Below are 21,914 nucleotides of genomic sequence, written 5' to 3' on the forward strand. Positions count from 1 at the left end.
AGAGATGATAAATAAGGGGAAAGGACCTATATGTACAAAAATATTTATAATAGCTTTTTTGTGGTGGCAAACAATTGGAAATTGAGGGAATGCCCATCAGTTGGGGAATGACTGAACAAGTTGCAGTATATGAATGTAAGAGAATACTATTATTCCATAAGAAATGATGAGCAGACGAATTTCAGAAAAACCTGGAAAGACTTAGATGAACTGATGCCATGTGAAGGAAGCAGAACCAAGAGAACATTGTCCACAGCAGTAGTCATATTGTGCGATGATCAATTGTGACAGACCTAGCTCTTTTCAACAGTACAATGATCCAAGATAATTCCATAAGACTCATGGCGGAAAATATTATCCACATCCAGAGAAAGAACTATGGAGTCGGAACACAAATCAAAACCTATTATTTTCACTTTTTTGATTTTTGGGGGTTTTTGTGGCTTTTTCCTCTTGCTCTGTTTCTTCTTTCGCAACATGACTAATGTGGAAATATGTTTTCGGGATTGCACATGTATAAGCCATATCAGATTACTTGCCATCTTGGGAAGGGAGAAGGGAAGGGAAAGAGGGGAAAAAATGTGGAACTCAAAATCTATAAAGAATGAATGTTGAAAACTATCTTTACAGGCAATCAGAAAAAATAAAATATTATTTACAAAAAATAGCATATTTGTAAGTAGACCAACATGCTTTGTATCTGCTTATCTAGTTCCATGTTTCATCTCCAGTGTAGAAGATAAGCTCCTTGAAGGTAAGTATTATTTGTTTTTAGGCACCCAGAGCACTTGGGGGATGCTTAGCACAGTAAATGGAGTGCCTAACTGGGAAGCAGAAACACCTGGGTTTGATCTTTTCTTTAACACTTAACCATCTGTGCAACTCTGAGAAAACAAAACACCAGGAAACCAGGAACTGGGAACTGGAATGTAGGGTTCAATCCTTATTCCATAAAGTGAATTTCTTCAACTGTACTTCCATCAGTTAAATTGGTATAGTACTTTTGCTCACAAATTCCCACTGTACCTCGTGTTTTTCAGTTTAAGATAGCTGGGATTTATGCCTTTGTCACCTCCCACCTGGACCATTATGATAGCCTTCTAATTTGTCTCCCTGCCTCCAGTCTCTTCCCACTCCAATCTATTCTCCATGTAGCTGCAAAATAACCTTCCCAAGGCACAAGTCTGACAACAGGACTCCCCTGCTTAAGAATTTTCTATGGTTCCCTAGGATTCAGCCTAATGCAAACTCTCCACTTAACATCTAAGCCCTTTGCAATGTGACTCCTGCCTGTTTTTAAAGAGTAATTTTCCTGTAATCTCTACCAACGTGAAGGCTGAGGCTAGTTCTGAGATCTCTTTGGCTAAAGGCAGTCATTTCATTATATTATTTCATTTGATCTCAGCAACTCTGCAAAATCAGTGCTGTTATTACCTGCATTTTATAGATGAGGAAATAGGCTGAGATAGGTGATGTCATCTTTGTTTTGTTTTGGGGAAGGGGTTTGAGGTGGGAGGGAGAGGAAGGGATCTACTAAGTAAAATGCTGTTGATTCATGTATAATTAGTCTTCTTACTTGTTACTACTTACTACTAATATGGACTAACCATATATCTCCTCTTTTCAAGAATCTTCAATCGCTCCCCACTGTCTCTAGAATAATTACAGATGACTATGTTTGCCATTTAACACCCTCACGATCTGACTCTGGCCTGCCTTTAAGAAGTGAAATAAAATCTGTTGTGATTTTTCCCCACATCATCTCCCCTTTTCACTCCCTATCATTCATCCAGACTGGCTCTTTGCTGGTCTTGTTTCCCACCGCCATGCCTCTTCATGAGCCATCCCTGATGCCTAAAACATACCCCTTCCTCACCTCTACATCCTGAAATCTTGAACTTCATTGCAGGGCTCAGCCAAGCTACTGCTGCCCATTGGATGCCTTTTCTGATCAGCCAGTTGATGTCTTTATTAAATGCTTTCTGTATGATCTACCTACTTGTTAGGGCATCACTCTTTCTTCCAGCTACTTTGCATCTGCTTCTCTGTTTACCTAAAGTATCCCCTCACTGGAACTTTACTTCCTGGCTGCCTCAGTGTCCTGCGGATAATAGGAACTTATTCAATATTCATTTAATTGAATTGACCTGCTCTGCTCCCCTTTAACAACCTTGTCAGAAGGGATACTCCCGGTGTGGAGTCAGTAGATTGAAAGAGGAACTGGGCTTATGATTTCACTCATATAAGCAAGGGCATGCTGGAACCAGCCAGGAGGCAAAATTTTCAGTTTGAGAAACCAACAAATGCTACAGATCAGGGTGTGTGTGTGTGTGTGTGTGTGGGTGTGTGTGTGTGTGTGTGTGTGTGTGTGTGTGTGTGTGTGTGCGCATGCGCCCACGTGCACGTGTGGTTGTTGATTATGTAGACATAACAAAGTGATGGAGAAAAGTGCCTACTTGGGTGGGATGGGCAGGGAGGATCCAGTTGTTAAAAATTGACCATCATGTCACTTGACAGAGGGGACTCTGAGAAGAGGAAACTCCCTCTCCCAAGGCAGGTTGTCACCTCCTTTATAACTTACAAAGTTACCTAGAAAACTTAGAGGTTGAATTACCTACCCAGAGTCACAAAGCCAGCATGTATGAGAGGCAGGCCTGCAGCTCCACTCTGCTAGGCTCCTGGAGAGGCTCACTATGCCTGCACCATGCTGCCCCACTTCCTTGGGCATTATAAGGACAAAAACCAAAGGAATTATTTGGGGCCAGAAGTGAATTTGACCATCACTGGATGTTGCTGTTGTCTTCATAGCTACAGCACATGCATGGGTTTTGGTTTTTTGCTTTTTTAATCCCAAATCAGAGGCTGGAAGCAGGGTTTCTTGACTGGCGTCTAGGCGCCGATGATTGCTCACCAAAACCAAAGCAATGCTGCTGCTGCATTATCTGGTCTACATCCGAGCCAAAGGCCCTCTGGCTCCACTGGGAAAACCTACCCAGCCCCCTCATCCTTCGCCCCTTGTCTCTGTCACCTATCCTCTTCCTCTGTGGGCTTCTTCATGCATTATTTAAATCCCTGGGGACATTCATTAATGTTGAGTGAACAGAAGTCTGGACAATAAGATGTTGGTGGAAAAGTGATGTGACTGAGAGCTCCTGGGGAGGGGGCTGGAGGTACAGAGGCAAAAAAGATGGCAAAGGCTAAGACAGAGGTTCAGAGAAATAGTAGCTAAGGGCCTCGGGCCACAGGAGGGGATAAATAGGGGAGAGCAAGCAAAGGTCACAAAGAATTGAGGGGATAGGGAAAGACAAAAGATTTTTATTTTTTGGTGGAAAAAAAAGCAAAAGTAGGACAGTTCTGGGGGGAGAGAGAAATGAGAAATTGGCAACTTTGGTCTCATTTCCTTAAGGGCAAAGTGAATCAGGGGTTTTTAGGTCATGAGATGGGATTCCATTCAGGGAGTGCCCAGTGCACATCTGGAGGGGGAGAATTAGAGGGGTTCTCTTACAATCATCAAAAGGCATGGCAGCCTGGTAGAGTAGGTAGAATGCTAGGCCAAAAACAGGAAGATTTGGGTTCGAATTCTACCTTTACCATTTACTAGAAGCCAAATTCTTGGCAAGCTATTTAACTTCTGCTGGTCTCAGACAACTACCTGGGCTCCTCTCCTTAGCCACAGAGGTTGGAGGAGAAAACCTCATTCTACCATTTCTGAAGTCACATCATCCATCAGAGATGGGAGACAGGGAAGCCAGGTGAGATTGTGGAAAGTGTAAGAGAGTCAGAGATCATGGATCCAATCACCCTTTTAACACTGACTCCCTGAATGACCTTGAGCCTATCAATGTACCTCCCTTGGTCTCAAGAGTGGGAGTAGATGTCTTCTAAGAGTCCTCCCAATTCCAAATTGATGATCCCATGATCCTATCTATAAAAACATAGAAATATCATCTCTCCTTTCTGGGCCTAAGTATCTTCATCTATAAAATCAGGGGGTGAAGTAGATAGAGACCCAAGCCTGAAGCCAGGAAGACTCATTTTCCTGAAGTCAAATCTAGCCTCAGACACTTACTAGCTCCATCACTCTGGGCATATCACTTAACATTGTTTGCCTCAGTTTCCTCATCTGCAAATGAGCTCGAGAAGGAAATGGCAAACCACTGCAGTATCTTTGCCGGGAAACACAAAGAGTTGGACATGACTGAAAAACAGCTAAACAAGAAAAAATCAGGTGACTTGACTAGATGATTTCTGAGGTTTCTTTTTGCTCTATAATCAAGAGGAATCCAATAATAGCTAATAATAATGATAGCTAGTTTTATGTAGTGCAAGCACTAGGCTAAACACATTATAAATATTATGTCATTTTATGCTGACAACAACCCTACAAAGGTGCTATTTTACAGATGAGAAACTGAGGCAAATAGAGGTTAAGTGACTTGCCCAGGATCACACAGCTAATAAGTGTCTGAAGTGGGATTTGAACTTAGGTCCTCTTGACTCCACGGTGCTATCCACTGCATCACCTTACTGGTCCAAGGAAATAGAAACTCAGATTCAAAAGAAACATAAACTCAACAACCCCTTCAAAAAATAAACCCACCAAGCTATAAAGAGATATAGTGCAGGTCTCTCTAAAGCTGAGGTTCTTAGTTTTTTTGTGACATGGCCCTTTTAGCAGTCTGGTAAATCCTAAGGACCCCTTTTCTGAGTAACATTTTTAAATAATCAAAGAAGATATTAAATTTCAAGTAGAGTTACTGAAAATAAAGATGTAATTCCTTCTTCAATCCAAGTTCACAGACCCTGGCAGTCTATCCACAGAGCCCCAATGAAGAACCCCATCTCTGTAGTGTCAAATCAGCAGAACCTAAACCAGGATCTAGAACAAAGGTTTAAGTCATTGGCTGATTGAGTTGGCCATTGTAAGAAATCTCTGACCAAACGTATCCATAATGGGCAGTATCTGTAATTTTGTCCATGACATAATCTAAGACAATGAAATACGATGGTCTTGGCACGGTAGAACTGGTGCGATTTCATCCAGCTGTGCAGCTCCTCCCAACTTGGTCTGTGGTTCTTCAAACACCACATGTGTTACCTATTGGTCATCACATGGCTACCTTTGCAAATTGTGCCTCAAGATAATGTTGGATTCAGTTGGATGAACAGCAATCACATCTTGAGCCTCCAAAGAGATTGAGAGGAGAAGGGAGTTTGCTAAGGTGTGCGTGTGTCAAGAAGGAACACAGGTGAAAAATATTGCAATCATTTATATCTTTTTTTCTCTTTTATTCCAAACATGAATTTTTGTAAACCTGGCATTTCCAAAACAGTGCAAGTGAATTTGAAAATAGGTGACCATTGAAATGCAAATACAGGCAAAATCAAGAGAGGGACCACACCGCCCCTCCCAGCAACATTCATGAGAGAAATTTATAGTTTATCCATCCATTACTGAGGCTTAGAAAGCAAAGCATTGACAGTCAGCCCCCATCCATTACGATCACCCCAACCCTTAAGCAAAGCCTCCATTCTTGATCACCAGGTCTTACTGAATCTTTATCAGCTTAGGAATTGGGCACCATTCCCCAAATAGATCAAAAACACAAAAGATATTCAGTAATCAAACTGGGAATTACCATTCCTTCCTAAGCGACAGGGACAGTAAGGATTATTGCTTCTTTATCTTACACTTAACCAAGAATTCTTTTATTCATTCTTTAATGTGCATATTTTATATATTAATGTGAAACATTACTTTAAAAATACAAATACATCTTACACACTTGGAGCATCTTGAAAAACATCCCATTTTTCTGTCTACTGTTAGCTAAAGGATTTGCTCTATCCTCCCTCCCTCCAAAAAAATCCTTCTTTATGTAATGCCCCTCAAGTTAGGGAAGAGTGGAAACTTTATCCATTTAACCTGATAAAATTTTTTTATATTTAACATCACTGCTCTACAAAGAGCACTTAGCTTAGGCACTCTGGCTCACCCAAGGCAAATCTAAGTTCCATTTGCGAGATATTGACTTTGACATGGACCCTATGTTCACTCTTTTCCTGACTCAATGAAAACAGGTGCTGGGGCTATCATGGGAAGGATGCTCCTCCTCACCTCCGTCTCTGTAGCTCAGGAGGCAGGAGTCACATAATTCCTGGTATCAACATGATTTTCTGTTGTATCCTCCACAAAGACAAGGAACCCTTGCTGAGGCTTAAAGGGGCTTCTGAGGGTTTGCCCACTGAGGTCTTTAGTGGCCTGCCTGGTGAGGAATGACGACCCCATGCAGAAGGCAAGGCTTCCTAGGCAGCTCTCACAAATGTGCCCCTGTTTTCTAGAACTTCCTTGGTCATTTTACGTGAAGGGTCAAAATCTCACCTTATGGAACTCATTTCTCTTGGGGTCCAAGTCACGCAGCAGGGGGTCAGCCCCAAACAGAAGATATTGTTTTTGCTACCTTCTAAAACAAAAATCCTGTGTTTTGTAGCTAGCAAACATTTTATTCTTTCTGAAGGTCAGTGAAAACCTTAGGTAATACATTGGGAGGAAAGCAGAAGATATTGCTGCTACCAATGGGACTGGGCCACAAGTATATTTGTGAGGTCAACAACCCTACCTGGGAGCAAGAGAGAAGAAAATCCACAATGAATATTACCGAGAACACAGAAAAATCAAACCTTACTCATTCAATTCAATGACTCAGTTCATCAAGGCTTAATTAAGTACCTACTATGTGCCAGGCACTGGAAATACAGAGATTCTATGGAGGAGGATTCGGGTGGAACTATGGGTGAGACCACCTGGCCTCTGAGCTCCCTTCCCACTCAGAGGTTCTGGGGCATTTCTTAAAGTAGGCTGGACCTTTCAGTCCCCATATTTGAGCAAGCCATAGCTCACCATTACCTTCAGGCATTATCTTTTGCCTGGCATCTATATTTGCTTAGGGCAAACAAACTGGCATGGTAGGAGACTTTATTCTTTGTTCTTGAGGTGGAGAGCCAGGAAAACACAAGTTTGATTCAGTCTCTGACATTTACTTGCTATGCGCATCAGTGGGCAAGTCACAATCCCTCTGAGCCTCAGACATCTATCTCTCTGTAAGACTAAGTTACAGAAGGGCCACAATCTGTACGATGAGGGGATCAGCACACTGATGAAACTGAAGAGCTTTGGAATACTGAGCCCAGCTAAGGGGCTTTGGCACTCTTAAATTGAAGCCCCCACATTTCATTGCTTCTCCTCATATAAAATAATGTAAAGAGTACTTCATGTGGAGTCCAATGCCAAGGTTTCAAATCCCAGCTCTATACCTTACTACCAGTGGGACATTGGACAAGTCGATTCAGCTCACTGATCTTAACTCCCTTACCTGTAAAGTGAGAGGGCTGGACCTTGAAGGTCCTTTTAGCTCTATATCTAAGGTCCTAAGATTCCTCCAGTTGAAACTGACTGGAGAATACCAATCAGGCTTCTTGGGCATAATGATTGGACATGATTTCATGGATATGGAGAACTTCCAAGTCTACAAATACACGTTAGCATCTTCTCTGCAACTGAAGTCTCAAAGCATTACTTGAAGAACTGAGAGCTGCTAGGACTTACACTAGAGGATCACCAATTGGTCTTGAACTCAGGCCCTCCTGATTGTAAGGGTATATTGCTTTCCTAATCATTCCAAATGGGTCAGTGCCTTGCATGGTGGTAACAGGGGGAGGGGGAGAGGAATCTAAAAAAGTTTCTTGCTATAGGGGCTGATGCGTTTGTTATCATGAGCTAATAGACTCATACTTATCTATTTATTACAGAAAATTCAAGAAGGAAACCAATAAAAAAATGTCCATGGGAAGGCCCCCCCAAGGCAGACCTTCCCATCTCTCTGATCTTGATTCAGCAGGACATCACCCCAATCCCCTTCTTTCTGGCCACTCTGTGGAAATATCAGGGACAAAGTCTTCCAGCTGCATCCTTGTGTGCGGGCTTGATCCAAATACTCCTTTCCAAAGAAGTCAAAGACTGGTATAGAAACATCCTTGTGGCTTTCATGGCAGGGAAATTCCCTTTATTCTCTTGCTCCTAAGGTTCCCATCATCTGCTCTGATGTAAGGAAAGGTGGAATAAATGATTCTTCTATGACAAAATGCATTTAATTTTAATGGCAGGAAAGTGCAGAGAAGACAAAATGGTATTAAACATGAGAAGCAGAGGAGAGACCTGAGAAACTTGGCTAGTAGCTGCTAGGCTCAGATCGCCGAGATGTTGGACTTGTTTTGTGACAGCCCCTAACGGCTTCTTTGTCCTCAAAAAAATAAGGGAACCTCGGCCTTTAGAAGGAGATCCATCACAGGCATAAGTCTTCCATGTGTAAGGGCCTCCGGGAGGTTATTGCTTAACTTGCGTGAGACACTGGCTGCATCCAGCTGGACATGGGGAGCTCTCTTTCCATTACAGGACTGGGGGAAAACAACATTTGCCACAACTCCTTGTATGGGTCTATCTGGATATGCTCGAACTGAGTTCACCATATGAATCGAAAAAGATGACTGATAGGGAGATTCCAGTACTTCTACATCTGAGACAAAGCTTTCTCATAGAAAATAGCTCAGGATTTCCAACACAGCAGCAGAATGCTTCTGAGGTCAAATGCTTGCAAAGGAAGAACCTTGATAGTGAAGGTGAAACACCCACTGATGTGTCTACCTGGTGTCTGTGGCTTCTCTTACTCCTCTCATGGCGCTGGACAGTCTGCTTTGATTGTGAGATCAAACTTCCAGGGCTGGCTTTGGGGAGGGAGCTCTAAAGACTGCCCACAACAAGAAGAGGAGGAAGGCAAAGTAGCTGCCAGCGCCCCACTCCAGGTTTGCAGGTATCTCAGATGGCCCAATGGAATTCACTGGCCAGGAAGATTTGGGTGTGGCATCTCAATGACATCAATGAGACCCAGGGCAAGGATTTCTGTCAGGTGTCAGCCCAGTGGAAGGCATGAGGCCTCTCCCTACCACACTCCTAATCCAGTCCTCCCACAGGAGTGAGATTCTCCATCAAATGAAGGCAAGGTAGGTTGGGGCCCCAGCAGCCAGGTCTTCTTTCTCCCCCTTCCGGAGGTGCTGGATTTCTTTAAACAAACAGCATTGGTGAAAAGCCCTCAGAGTTCCATTCACACCCAACTTAGATTGAGACTGCAGGAAGAGAAATGCAAAGAGGCTCCAGCATGTCCCTGCCACGCACTGTTTGTACATCACACTGTACATGGCACCACCATATGCCACCTGTACGTGGCAGTGCCAGTTCAGTTGTTTTTCTATGAGAGACAACAAAAATTTCCTTTAGCTCATTTCATCTGCAAGTCTGTTGGGCAGTAAGTTCAAACATACAATAGGTTTTTAAAATATATGTATATATATATATATATATATATGTACACACACGCATAGATATATATATATATACACACACATACACATATATATATGTGTGTGTATATATATATATATATATACATATATATATATATGTATTTCCCAGGTTTCAGCCAGAAATCAGTGCTTGAGTGAACTATACAGCTATTTAATAGAAATAATAAAACATTGATACAAATATAAAGACAGAATCAGTATAAAAGGCTTGTATTTATAAAAAATACTTCTAGGCAACAACAGTCTTCCCCTGAGGGTTTACCACATACGTTGGACTCATAAATATTGCTCAGCACACAGCTTGCTCTCTGGAGTTCCCAATTTACCCACTGCAGCCTCGGTGCACTGTTCAGGTCACGTGCCAGGGCTGCAGGGGCGGCCTCAGGAGCTGCTCCCTTGCTTGGTAGAATGAGGAACAAGACTGCATCGATGGGCCTCCGAAAAATCTGGAGAAGATTCTTTCTTCCACATATGGAAGATACAAAGAAGAGGGACGATGGGTGAGCAGGCATGGCGGCACGTGACCAGCGGCGGTTGGCATGGCGCCTCACTGGCTTTTCTGGACCCAGTCCCAACTCTCTTCATTTTCTTTCCGATTTTTCTCAGCTTCGATAATTTCTTTGTACCTTCTGCGAAAGAAGCCCATCTAGAGAGAAGGAAGAGAGACAGGATATAAACTGGTTAAATTCTCAGGAATTGGAAACCACACTGATTCCAACACTGCCAAGGCCGAGTCAAGGCTAGCCTTGATTATAGCCACACCACTAAGCCATCTGACGTGCTTATATACACAAAAAGTATTTGTTTGTCACTTAATTAGGCAGAAATCTCTTCAAACCAACAGAGAGGTCAGTAGGTAGAGTGCTGAACCCAGATTCAGGAAGATACAGGTTTGAGTCTTGCTTCAGACACTTACCAGCTGTGTGACCCTGGGCAAGTCACTTAAACTTTCTGAAACTCAGTTATCTCATCTGTAAAATAGGGGTTTGGACTCAATGACCACTAAAGTCCCTTCTGGCTCTAAATCTCTAATCCTCGGATTGGATGAAAAGCAGAATGAAAAACATTTTTTCAAATCCCATGTCCCACCTCGTAGATGTCAGCACCAGTGGCAGACACCTCTCACTCAATGAAACCCTTTCAAACTCTTTTGAGATCTACTCCATTCACGTTTGGGTCAACTGTTTCCACGCTCCCAAGTAAACAACCTGAAGACTATTTTATGCCCTACTTATAGCCCAACCTCACGCTTTTTGATTAATTTTTTTTAAATTACACTGTAATGACCACAGTTGAAAGTAGTCATGAAGAAATGGATTTCCATTCTTTGGAGACTCCCATATACTCACCTTCCTGCAAGAGCTCTCATGTAAACAGGGCCCTAATCCACCTAAATAGGGACGATCATCCCCTTCCTGGTTAAAGAAAGAGCCTTCTCCTGATTTGTCTCCCTGCCTTCTTACCAGTTCCCTTTCCAAGCCCCACCCGGCTACCAAAACAATCTTCTCAAAGACCAAATCTGACAGGCCACTTGTCAATGGCTTCCTAGGACCTCGAGGGTAAAATACCAATTTCTCACCCTGACATTGAAGGGCCTCCATGTTCTGACCCCTGTCTACCTTTCCAGCCTTATTTCATATTCTTTCCATTCCAGGCAAAATGGAGCACCAGCCATGCCCTAAGCTAGAAACTCCCTGTGATTCCTCTCTGAATTGGCACAAACCATTAGCCATGCTGGGCTATACTCCCCTCCTCATCTTTGCCTGTCAGTGAATTTGTTCATTGATAGCTCAGCTTCTGCCTCCTCTCCCAAGTTTTCTTTGATCTGCTCAGCTGTTCATACTCTATTTGCCCTCTCAATCTTCCTTATATTAAACCTGTGTATCTGATGGGTTCTTCCCCCATCCTCCAGAAGGATGTAAGCTGCTTGAATTCATGGACTGCCTGCTTCTGTCTTCCTTTGAATCCCCAGCGTCTGGGACAAAGTGCGTAGTAAATGCTTGTTGACTGGCTACTTGAGGTTCTTCCTTTGTATCTCCACTGGCTTCCATTTAATGCACACTTGATTAATGTCTGTTTAGTTAATTGAAAATGAAAGCATTATGCTAAGAAAGACACTAAAATGTCCATACTCTTTGATGCAGAAGGCCTATTGCCAAAGACATAAACACTCTATGTCCACCAAAATATTCACAATAGTATTTACTGTTGTTGCAAAGAGCAGCAAACTAAGGAGATGCCCATCAAGCAGGGAATGGATAAACCAGCTGTGGGAGCCTAACATAGCAGCCTGTGGCCATGCTCTAAGAGACTGTGCAGATGAAGAAGGAAGAAGCTGGGAAGCCTAACCGGAAGTGCTCCAGAATGAAGTAAGCAGAAAGAGGACAACACACACACAGACCACCATTTAAATGGAAAGAACCACAAGAAACCCATTGAAAGAATGCTGCAAAAGTGTAATGGTCCAGCTGGACCCTAACGAAGAGACAGGATACACCTAGGAGATGCTTCCACCTCAGGGTCCTCTCCTCTGGACATGGAGGTCTAGACCAGAGGCACCATGATCAGAACCAAGGACCCAGACTTCTCCCTTCCTCCAGGGAATCCTTTCCCTGCCCAACCCCCTCATCTCCAGATTCTTTCTGTGTGTCTTTTTCCCCAATTAGAATATAAGGTCTTTAAGGTAGGGAGTCTACATTCTACTTGTATTTGTATCTCTGTTAACTATGTCTGTAATATCACATTGTATTCCCATTATTTCTAAGATTCAGCATCAGAGTAAACAGGAAACAAGAGAGTAAACAGGAAAGTCTGTATGACATGGTACCTTCTCCTGCTACTTTGCAGAGCTGGGGGACAAGCTGCATACACTTTCAGACTCATTCAAAAGTTACTTAGTTTTGCTCAACAGTCTGGCTTGCTCTTTTTTATTCTTTGGTACAAGAGACAGCTCTTGGGGAAGAAAGGGAGATAGGATGCACTTGAAAATGTAGGTGATATAAAAAAATAAGAGACATCAACAGAAATTTGTTTTAAATAGATAAAAGAATGTGAAATTGAGAAACAGCTTCCTGACATCCAAGCTAGATGTAGCCATAACCTATAGCTAGTTACAAGCCAGTTAGAGCGGGACTGGCCTTGCCTGTTCCTTGCTGGATCAGTAGGGGCAAGTCATTTAGAGTTCCTGAGCCTCCATTTTCTCATCTGTGAAATGGGGACAGATGTATAACAAGTGTCTTCCTCACAGGCCTGTTGGGAAAAAAGATGCCTTGTAGGGGTAGCATGACATGATACAAAGAGTACTGAGCTTGGCACTGAGGGCCTGTGTCCCACCACCACCTTATCTGTATGACCCTGGGCAAGTCACTTTACCTCTTTGGGCCTGTTTTTCCCCATCTGTAGAGCTACGATCCCACAATCCTAAACCACAAGACACTGTCACAAACAAGAGATGCTAAAACTCCTCCCATCAGCAACATCATATTAATAGGAATGACAGCCACTGTTTACAGAGCAGCTTCAGGCTTGCCAGACTTTCCACACACATCATCTCACCTGATGGATGGGGAAAGCATGTGCTCCTCTTAGCTACAAGTGACAGGCACTGGGGATTTCTCTGCAGTATTTAGAGGCACACACAGCCAATGGCTTAAGGCTTGGAATGAAGAGCTTTGTCTGATGAGACAATCCCTCCCTGATACTTTACAAAGAAAAGATGAGGCCGCTTGCTCCCTCCCTTGTCCCATCCATCAGACCAGAAAGGTTCAGACTGGGCAAGTTCTCCGCTCATTGGCTGGCTCTACCATACCCTCTCCTCACAAACACAGGTAGAGATGCCCACAGGAGCACTCAGCTCACCATCTGAGTCTGAAAAGCCAAACGTGCCAAAGGGAAAGACACCAGCATTTTGAGGGCAGTAGATTTTTGGTTTTTGACTCTACAAAACTAATCAGATTTTAAGAACAGTTTTTGTTTATGGGAAAAGAAACCAGGTGAGCCCAGGAGGGGGAGAAAAGCCTCGAGGAAGAAAAGTAGAAAGAAAGAATGAGGTTAGGGGGAAATGAGGCTTCTCAACATAGAAACCAAAGGTGTCTTTAGGGGGTCAAGGGAAAAGAGCAACAGCATATGGCAGACAGAAGCAGCCTGGTAAGGGAACAGAGAGAGAGTCACCTCTGATACCTCGTACTGTTTGGAAAAGAGGGCTTCTGGGGAGGTGGTCATCCAATCAGGCAACATCTAGGAAAAGTGGCTATCTCCCAGAAGGAACCCACCCACCTGCCAGATCCTTTGTTCTTAAAGGGGAAGGTGGGTGATCTTCCGTGTGCCTTGTGATTCTTCCAAGCAGATCATCACCAAACTCTTCTACAAAGAGAGACCTGCCCCCGAGCCCATCTGCCCTGACCATGCAGAGGCATCCCATCTCAGCCCATCCCTGGGCTCTACTGTGGACATTGAAAGATGGCACTGGGAACTCCAAAATATGCCAACAAATCAAAGTCACCCCTTGAGGTGTTCAGCAGGTTGGCTCTTTGAGGCTTTCCAGTAGCTGGCAACAGATGAGAGACAACACAGCACAAAGAAAAGGGGAATAGAATTTGGAATCCAAGGACCCATGTTCAAAGTGCTGCTCATTTACTGCCCAAGTGACTTTGGTCAAGCCACTGGTTTCTCTGGGCCTCAAGTCTTCATCTATAAAATGAGGAGCTTGGGATCAGTGCCCTCCAGGGTCCCTCGCGGCTATAAATTCACAAGTTGATGACAGAAAATATTACTTTCTTGGTAGCCAAGCCACAGTGGCTTATAGCCCACTGAAATATCCTTGGATCCAAAGCAGAATAAGCACATGATGAGAGTTAGGCAGGAATGAAGATTGTTATCCTCATGAAAAGTACGAGGTAGCTAGAAGTAGAGTGCGTGGATCCCAGAGTCAGGAGGACCAAAGTTCAAATGTGGCTTCTGACACTTAGTTGTGGGACCCTGGGCAAGTCACTTTTTCTCTGTTTGCCTCAGTTTCCTCATCTATAAAATGGGGATAATAATAGCACCTACCTCACAGAGTTGTGAGGACAAGATAATATTTGTAACGCATGTTGCAAACCTTAAAGTGCTGTATAGGTATTAACCATTATTACTAAGCAGCAGGACTGAGGACAGATCTGATCGTTAGGGTCAAAGACCAACCAGCTGTGCTTGGCACAGGTCCTATTCCAGAGGAGTTCATCTACGTATCTTTACACATGCAGCTTTCGTACAGGCTGTTTCCTAAGCCTGGCATGGACTCTCCCTCCAAAGTCGCCTTTACTCTTAATTATAAATATAAATGAACATGTGTGTGTTTGTGTGTGTGTGTGCGTGTGTTAAAGCCTTAAAGGGCTTTCTATACCATTGGAAATGAAGTGGCTTAAGGTCCCACAGACTGGATGTCTGGCTCAAGGCTTAGACCCAAAGCTTCTTGCCTTTAAGGCTGGCTTATTATCTACCCATTACACCTTGCTACCTCTCACATTTTGTATTTTATGCATGTAAGAAGTATATTCATTTTGTATATCCCTTGTGTTCACTTAATTGTAAGTTTGTTTTCATCCTTCCCCCAGTAGAACGCAAGTTCATTGGCACTGTCTCCCTTTTGTCTTTGTATCCTGAGCATCTGGCATCATATTGTGTAGACGCTAAGTAAATGCTTATTGATTAATCTAAGAAGGCATAGATGGGTTGCAATCTGTGCTAGTGAAGTGTGTTCCCACACTGAGAGTTCCTTCCCCTGATCAAATCACAAACCTTTCAAAATTCCCATATTCAGGTATAATGAATAAAGGCTTTAGAATAATGAAGATGGATTTAAGATATTTTAGGATATTTAAACTTCAAGGTTTGAGCCATGGGAAATGTCTTATCGCTTTTGCACCAGATGGATGGAAAGAAGCATCAGCTCCAGGCATCTCCAGCCCTATCATGTCTACAATGAGAAGGGAGGGAGGGAGAGAAGGGGAGGAAATCATTTAATTTGTTTCCTCTTGAAAGGGATTCACATTTCAACATTTCATTGGGGGGTGGGAAGGGAAGCCAACGATTGCAATCACTGAGCATGAAGTTTAAATTATGGCCTTCAGGAGCTGGGAACATCTTGGTTTCTGGCCAGTTTATTAGGCTCCATTTCACTGTTTGAAGAAATGTCTGGTTCACTCCCAGCTTCTACCACTGAGGCCACTTGAAGCTGGGACCCCACTGATGTAGGGAGCAACGGAGCAGTCTGAAATTCATGTGGACAGACAGTTTACTGGGCAAGATGAATGGGAAGCCGCAAACACTCCATTGGTAGCAAAGGAGGGGTCTAAGAAGGGCAGGAAGCCACCCAGTTCCAGAAAGTCTTGGCAGATCCTAAAAATGCCTTTTCCCCCAAAGCCAATTAGGGAAGAGTCTTCCAAAGTAAGCATTCCACTACAGGGTTCTCTATCATTCTATGAGCACAGCCATTCTCATAAAAACCAGACACGAGGAAGGGGGCAAGCAGGGGCTTCATGCAACTGACATCACTCAGCGTGAATTCACTCTTAATCCATGCTGACCACAAGGCTTGAGAGTAATACTTCAGACTAGTATATCTCATGTTTGCCCTTCAAAAGTCCATTCAGTTCAGTCTTTAGGCCCTTCTAATGATAGATAACTATGTCCTGGCTGATTCCCATCCATTGGGTGATTAGCTTTGTACTTCGGTGCTATGGTGATCAGTTATCTCTGGTGGGGACACTTTCTCTAAGAGTAAAAATCACAGCTGATCCATGCCTGCCCACTCTACGTGCATCTTGTCCACATCTTCCCAGGGGACCTTCCTCTAGTTCTCCTGACATTGTGCTGATACCAAAGGGGTACCAGTTTTCCCTTATTCTCATTACTGAGTCAGCCACCTTCTTTCCCATGGCATCCCATGTTTCTTACACTATTCTTGGATGGTCACAAGTTGGATCCTGCTCATAGCCACCATCTACTTCCCCATGGCTCTTTCAGTGACTCTCAACTACCATTCTTCAGGGAGGAAGATATCCCATGACTATGTGATGAAGTATTGCCAGAAGAACAGGATCATTTAAAAGGTGTTTCTTTGTTTTAGGGAGAAGCTTGGGGGAACCACTGTTTAAACTATCCCATTAAATAGTACCTATCTCTTCAGAAGCACCTGACAGCTAAATTGCCTGGTGAACAGGTGGCCTGATTTGGATCGAAGAAAATCTGAATTTCAATTACACATTAGGCTCTTACTAGCTGTGTGATCCTGGGACAGTTGCCAAACTCTCTCAGCCTCAGTTTCCTCATCTATAAAGTGAAAGGGCTGGTGATTTTCAAAGTTCCTTCTAGCTCCAAATTTAGGATCCTAAAATTTTAAGACACAGGATTCGATCTATCATCTGTGAACCCTTTAAATTCCACAGGCCAGAAAACTAGGATGTTAAGTCAGACTATCCCCAGCTTTGCTTTCCTTTGCCCTCACAAATTCTAAGATGGTAGAATGACTTCTTTCCAAGATTCCCCTTATTTTTGCCTTGGCAGTTAGTTCCTCCTCACTGGTTAGAATCAGGTCCAGGATAGCCATTCTCTTCATCATCTCTTCCATTTTTTTTGAAGAAAATTATCATTAAGGTAGGCACGCCAGAAATTGGTGAGCTTTTGGTAGAGAGTGGGATATGCAGATGTCTGGAGAGGAGAAGTCCTATCAAGTCTCTGAGCCAGAACCAGGATCCATTTTCCCAACACCTCATTCAGCAAATCCTTTTCTCCATGTATTCTGGAGCACCACAGGACACCTATCATTTCCTCCACTGTCGATCCTTCTCCCAAAATGTTCTCTGTCATTTCTCCCCATTCAGTTTATGGATCTACTCTCATAAATATCTCATAGTGAGAGCACTGGGCCTGGAGTCAGGAAGACCTGAGTTCAAATCCAGCCTCAGACACTTATTGTTAGGTGATCCATGGCAAGTCACATAAATACTGCCTGCCTCCATTTCTTCAGCTGTAAAGTGGACATAATAATAGCACCTACCTCACAGGAGTATTTTGAGAAACAAATGACCCATACATATTAGGTATTCACTATATGTTTGTTCCCTCCCCTCACCCCTTTTAAATATACAATACTATTCCACTTTCCTATCGAGCTAGTCTGATCTTCTTGAAACAATCAATCAACAGACGTTTACTAAGCACATACTACGTGCCAGGAGTGATGTGAGATGCCAGTTTATCCTTTCACCTTCTGTACCAGTCATGAGCCCCAGTGATATCTGTGAGGTCACTAAGCCTTCCTGTATCAGCTTAGTGCATGTGTGCATAGAGATCTGAGATCAAGGGGGCTATTTTAGACACTCCTCTATGAATTCCAGACGATTGCTACTGCTGAACAACCTTCTTCCTCCGTATGCTATCTGGCGCAGAAGATATCTTTGGGCTGTTTTCTCATCTCCCACTGACTGTTCAGTTTTATTTCCTCATGGAAAAATTAGGGAGACCCCAGGCAAAAATATTTTCAACAGCTCTCAGCTCTGGCCTGGATATTGGCCTGCCAGTATTCTAACCCAGGGTCCAGAAATCCAAATCCTTAAGCATCATCTTCTTAACCAACTTTCCAAAATCCAATCTTCAATATGTTGCAGTGCTGAACCCAAGAGAAAAACATTACACTCAACCCTCTTAAAAGCCACCAAAAACCAAGACAACCCTCAGGGATTCCCAATACTATTTTTCTCTAACCAGATTTGGTTTGGCTTTACATACCATGTGTGGTGCTGGACTAAGGGCATCTCCAAGAACCTGATGCCATATTTTGATGGCATTAAATCTCTTAGACATATGATGGGACAACCACCAGGATGAATCATTCCCTGACAATCATTTACAAGAACCATAATGACTAAAACCAAATCCAAACAGATGGCAGTTGAGTCTGCCTCACTTAGGGAGATACTCATGTGCATGAAGGCCAGGGACTCCTGAAGAGGAGCATATAAGGAGTCAGCTAGAAAGAGCAACCACAGGCCCAAAGAGGAAGCACATACCCTTTCCTGAACTTTCTCTGGATTTCTATCTGGTTCCACAAACAAAACCATGAGAATTTCATCTTCCCTAATTTCAAGAGCTCACATAAAAAAACAAGGAACAAAACTCATATTATTCAACAACGGTTCCACTTTTCAGACCTCAAGCAAAAACCTGGATTTCTATTCTAATAGACAACAGACTTCAAGCTTCATATTTTGTGAATCCAGCTACCAGAAAATGGTCAGCCTTGCTTTCATTTTTACTCTCCTGGAGACTCTGGGCAAAATTCTCTCTGATATCTATGTTCTAGTCTCCCCACAAACCTCACCTGAGACAATACACCCAGTAGTTCATTCACAAACCAAACCCCAAAGACTTGAGGGGGGCCTGGCAAATAATCAGCACTCTGTGAATGCTTTTTCATTCATTCATTCGTTCATATTTGTACCAAAGAGCTAGACTGAAATAAAGTATCAGTTGTTAAGAAACCTTCATCTAGAAACTTATGCTTAACATCTGTCCCACATGCTTTGGAAAGCCCAGATTTCAAGAAGGCAAAATGTACCATGAATAGGATTTGCATACAGCAGCTATTGTTGGGGAGTTCTGGCAAGACGGCTAAGTGGTTATGCCTCATCCCAGCTCCCCTTCATCACCTCAAATCAGGAAGAAATGTGCCAAATAAAATAGAAGAGCAAACATCAAAAATAGGGGAAAGGAAAGGAATCATTGCAAGGAAAACCACAGAAAAACCAGTACAGAGATTAAAGGAATGAGTAAGCCAATAAAGCATCCCGGTACAACGAAGCTGTACTCTGGAATAAAAAGAAGCGAGGAACACTCTCCAGGAGAAAAGAATAATATGGCAATAGCCAAATACCCTAGAAATGAGACTGGAGCAACCTCAGGAAGCCCACAGTTTCTTAGAAAAACTGAAGGAAATCAGAGGGAAATTAGAACTCTTAAAGAATCAATCAACAAGCATGTATTAAATACCTACCATGTACTATAATTAGAAAAGACAAAAAAAAAAGAAAATCAATAGATTAGAACAGATAGTAGGGAAATTTAACAAAACAGTAGACACTATGTAAAAAGGAACTTCAGGGATGGAAAACAAAAATGCAGAGCTAAAATCACAAGCTTTAGAATAAAATCAAAAGATAGTAAAATTAAAGGACATTAAAGACCTTTACAATCCAAAGTAATTATCACAGTTTGCAGAGATGATCAGAGAATTACTGGCCTCCTAGGGAAAAATATCATGAAACAAAGAACCTGAATAACATATTTCAAAAAAAATTTTATATATATATGTAACACATTTCAAAAAAAATGTATATATGTATATATATATGTGTGTGCGTGTCTCTCTCTATATAATATATATTATGTATGTTATATAATATATATTATATAAATATATACATATTATATATAAAATTGCCTGGAAATACTGGGGAAAAATGGCAAAATACAGCTTGATAGAATCCAAAGGACTCTAGGAGACAAATTCCAACTTTTATTCAGTAAGAAATGTAGTCACTAAGATTTACAAGTAAAGTATCAAAGAGCAAGCAGCCTGGAGGAACAATTTTACATAAAAAAAATTGGGCATGATGCCTTACTAAAAGAAAAAGCCAGAATATGGTAATGTAACATATCCTAAAAAGAGGAGCATATTCCTATCTGAGAAAAACAAGCCTTCAACATGACAGGCTTTCATTCATTCTTTTCCAAAAAATTAGAACAAGGCCTTTGAAATGCAAATTTGGCAAGGAAAGAAATTGAATAAATGTAAATAAGTCCATGTCGCATGAAAAAGCTGGAATCTGTACTGGGATTCCTCCATCACAGTGAGGAATATTTTTGGTGAACAGATACCTCCCAGTTTTAGGCCCTGTGTGATGTTTATTATCAGAGGGTCATTGAACGGGGTTATTTCTGTTGTCACATCTTCCAAGGAATCTTGAATAATCTTGATAGCTTTTAAGGCCATATTTTGTTTAATGAAATCATATGCTTTTTCATAATTAAACAATCAGCACAGTGGGATCCTATATTCTCTACATCTTTCAGTTAATTATTTACACAGACAAGTAAATACAAAGCAATTCCATGGAGGTGGGAAAGAGCATTAACAACCAGAAGGATTCATCATTCTAGAAATAATACACTGAAAATTGCTGTATTGTTCATACCCTTTTATTTGGCAGTCCCACTCCTGACTTTCATACCCCAAAGAAGGCTAATGCATGCAGGCAAAGGACTTATGTTCAAAAATATTCTTATAAGCATTCTTTGCAATCACAAAAAGCTACAAATAAAATTATCCAATGACCGGGACATGGTTGAATGAATTGTGGTATTTGCCTATGATGGGATATTACTGCAAGGTAAAGAATGCCAACTATGGAGAAGCAGAAGAAGCAGGAAGAGTCCTAGAGGAAGAGCCACAGATTACAGGAGGAGAATCAGAGGAGCAAAGCACACAGTGTCTATACCCATGTGAATAAACAATCCGAAAGGCCTTCAGATGAAGTACAAGAAACGGGGTTGGTACCAAGCTGTTGAAGTGAAAGAAAGTACACTGCCTTCCTTTCTGTTTATAATTGGGAAACCACAAAAATGGAAAAGGACAATCCTGTTTGGTGGTCTTACATGACTCGTGGCATGGGAGGTGTCCTTCTAGATTTTGTTCAATGTGTCCAAAAGAAAAGTATCATTAAAAAACAAAAACAAACAGAACCAGGTAACTACAATAGGGTAGAAAGAGTAATGAACCAGGCACTGAGACTTGGTTTCTATTCCAAGATTTGTCACTTATTTTTTTGGGCAAATCTAGTCTTAATTACTTCTCAATTACTTAATTACTTCTTCTTAATTACTTAATTACTTCTTCAGTGAAGTGAAACTTTTAAACTAAGTGACCTTGAAGATCCTCAAGCTCAAAAGCTCTAGAATTCCTTTGGATTTAAAAAAAAAAGTTTCATTGATTGTCCAATAATTGTCCTATCCTATTGATTTCTCAATATACCACCCCAAATGAACCCTACCCTACAACAAACACAAACAGCTGACAAATGTCATCTCACATCTATGCATATAATATTCTAACCCTATCACACTTCATCTTTCTCACATGAAGATGGAAACAGTTTCAACATTTCAAGAGACAAGACCGGTCATTCTAGTTAAGCTGAATTCAGCTTTCTTTTAGTAATTTTCGTTCATTTTATTGTCATTGGCTATACTGTTCTCTCTTTCCTTCACTCTACATCAGTTCTGATAAGTCTTCTGATGTTTCTCAGAATTCCTCATATTCATGATTTTGCTGATAATATGCCATTATATTCACATTCAGTTATATTTATAGCGGCATTTTTTTATTGGAACAAGGAAATGGATCCAAAATAGGTGTCCACCAATTGCTGAATGGCCAAAACAGAAAAGAAGAAAGCAGC

The 21,914-nt window shown here is 42.0% G+C and overlaps 1 protein-coding gene across 3 annotated transcripts in view; it reads right to left on the reverse strand.

Annotated features, from left to right (window-relative positions):
* Positions 1–5,250: 5,250 nt before the first annotated feature.
* Positions 5,251–21,914, reverse strand: part of ITGA9 (integrin subunit alpha 9) — a 406,938-nt gene continuing 390,274 nt past the window's right edge. For all 3 annotated transcript variants that reach the window (XM_072598903.1, XM_072598905.1, XM_072598902.1), the window contains one exon: positions 5,251–10,063. In XM_072598903.1, coding sequence (XP_072455004.1) covers positions 9,965–10,063 — 99 coding nt within the window. In that variant the 3' untranslated portion in view covers positions 5,251–9,964. The remainder of the gene's footprint in view (positions 10,064–21,914) is intronic.

This window comes from Notamacropus eugenii, chromosome 3, assembly GCF_028372415.1.
Source record: "Notamacropus eugenii isolate mMacEug1 chromosome 3, mMacEug1.pri_v2, whole genome shotgun sequence".
Taxonomy (NCBI): Eukaryota; Metazoa; Chordata; class Mammalia; order Diprotodontia; family Macropodidae; genus Notamacropus; species Notamacropus eugenii.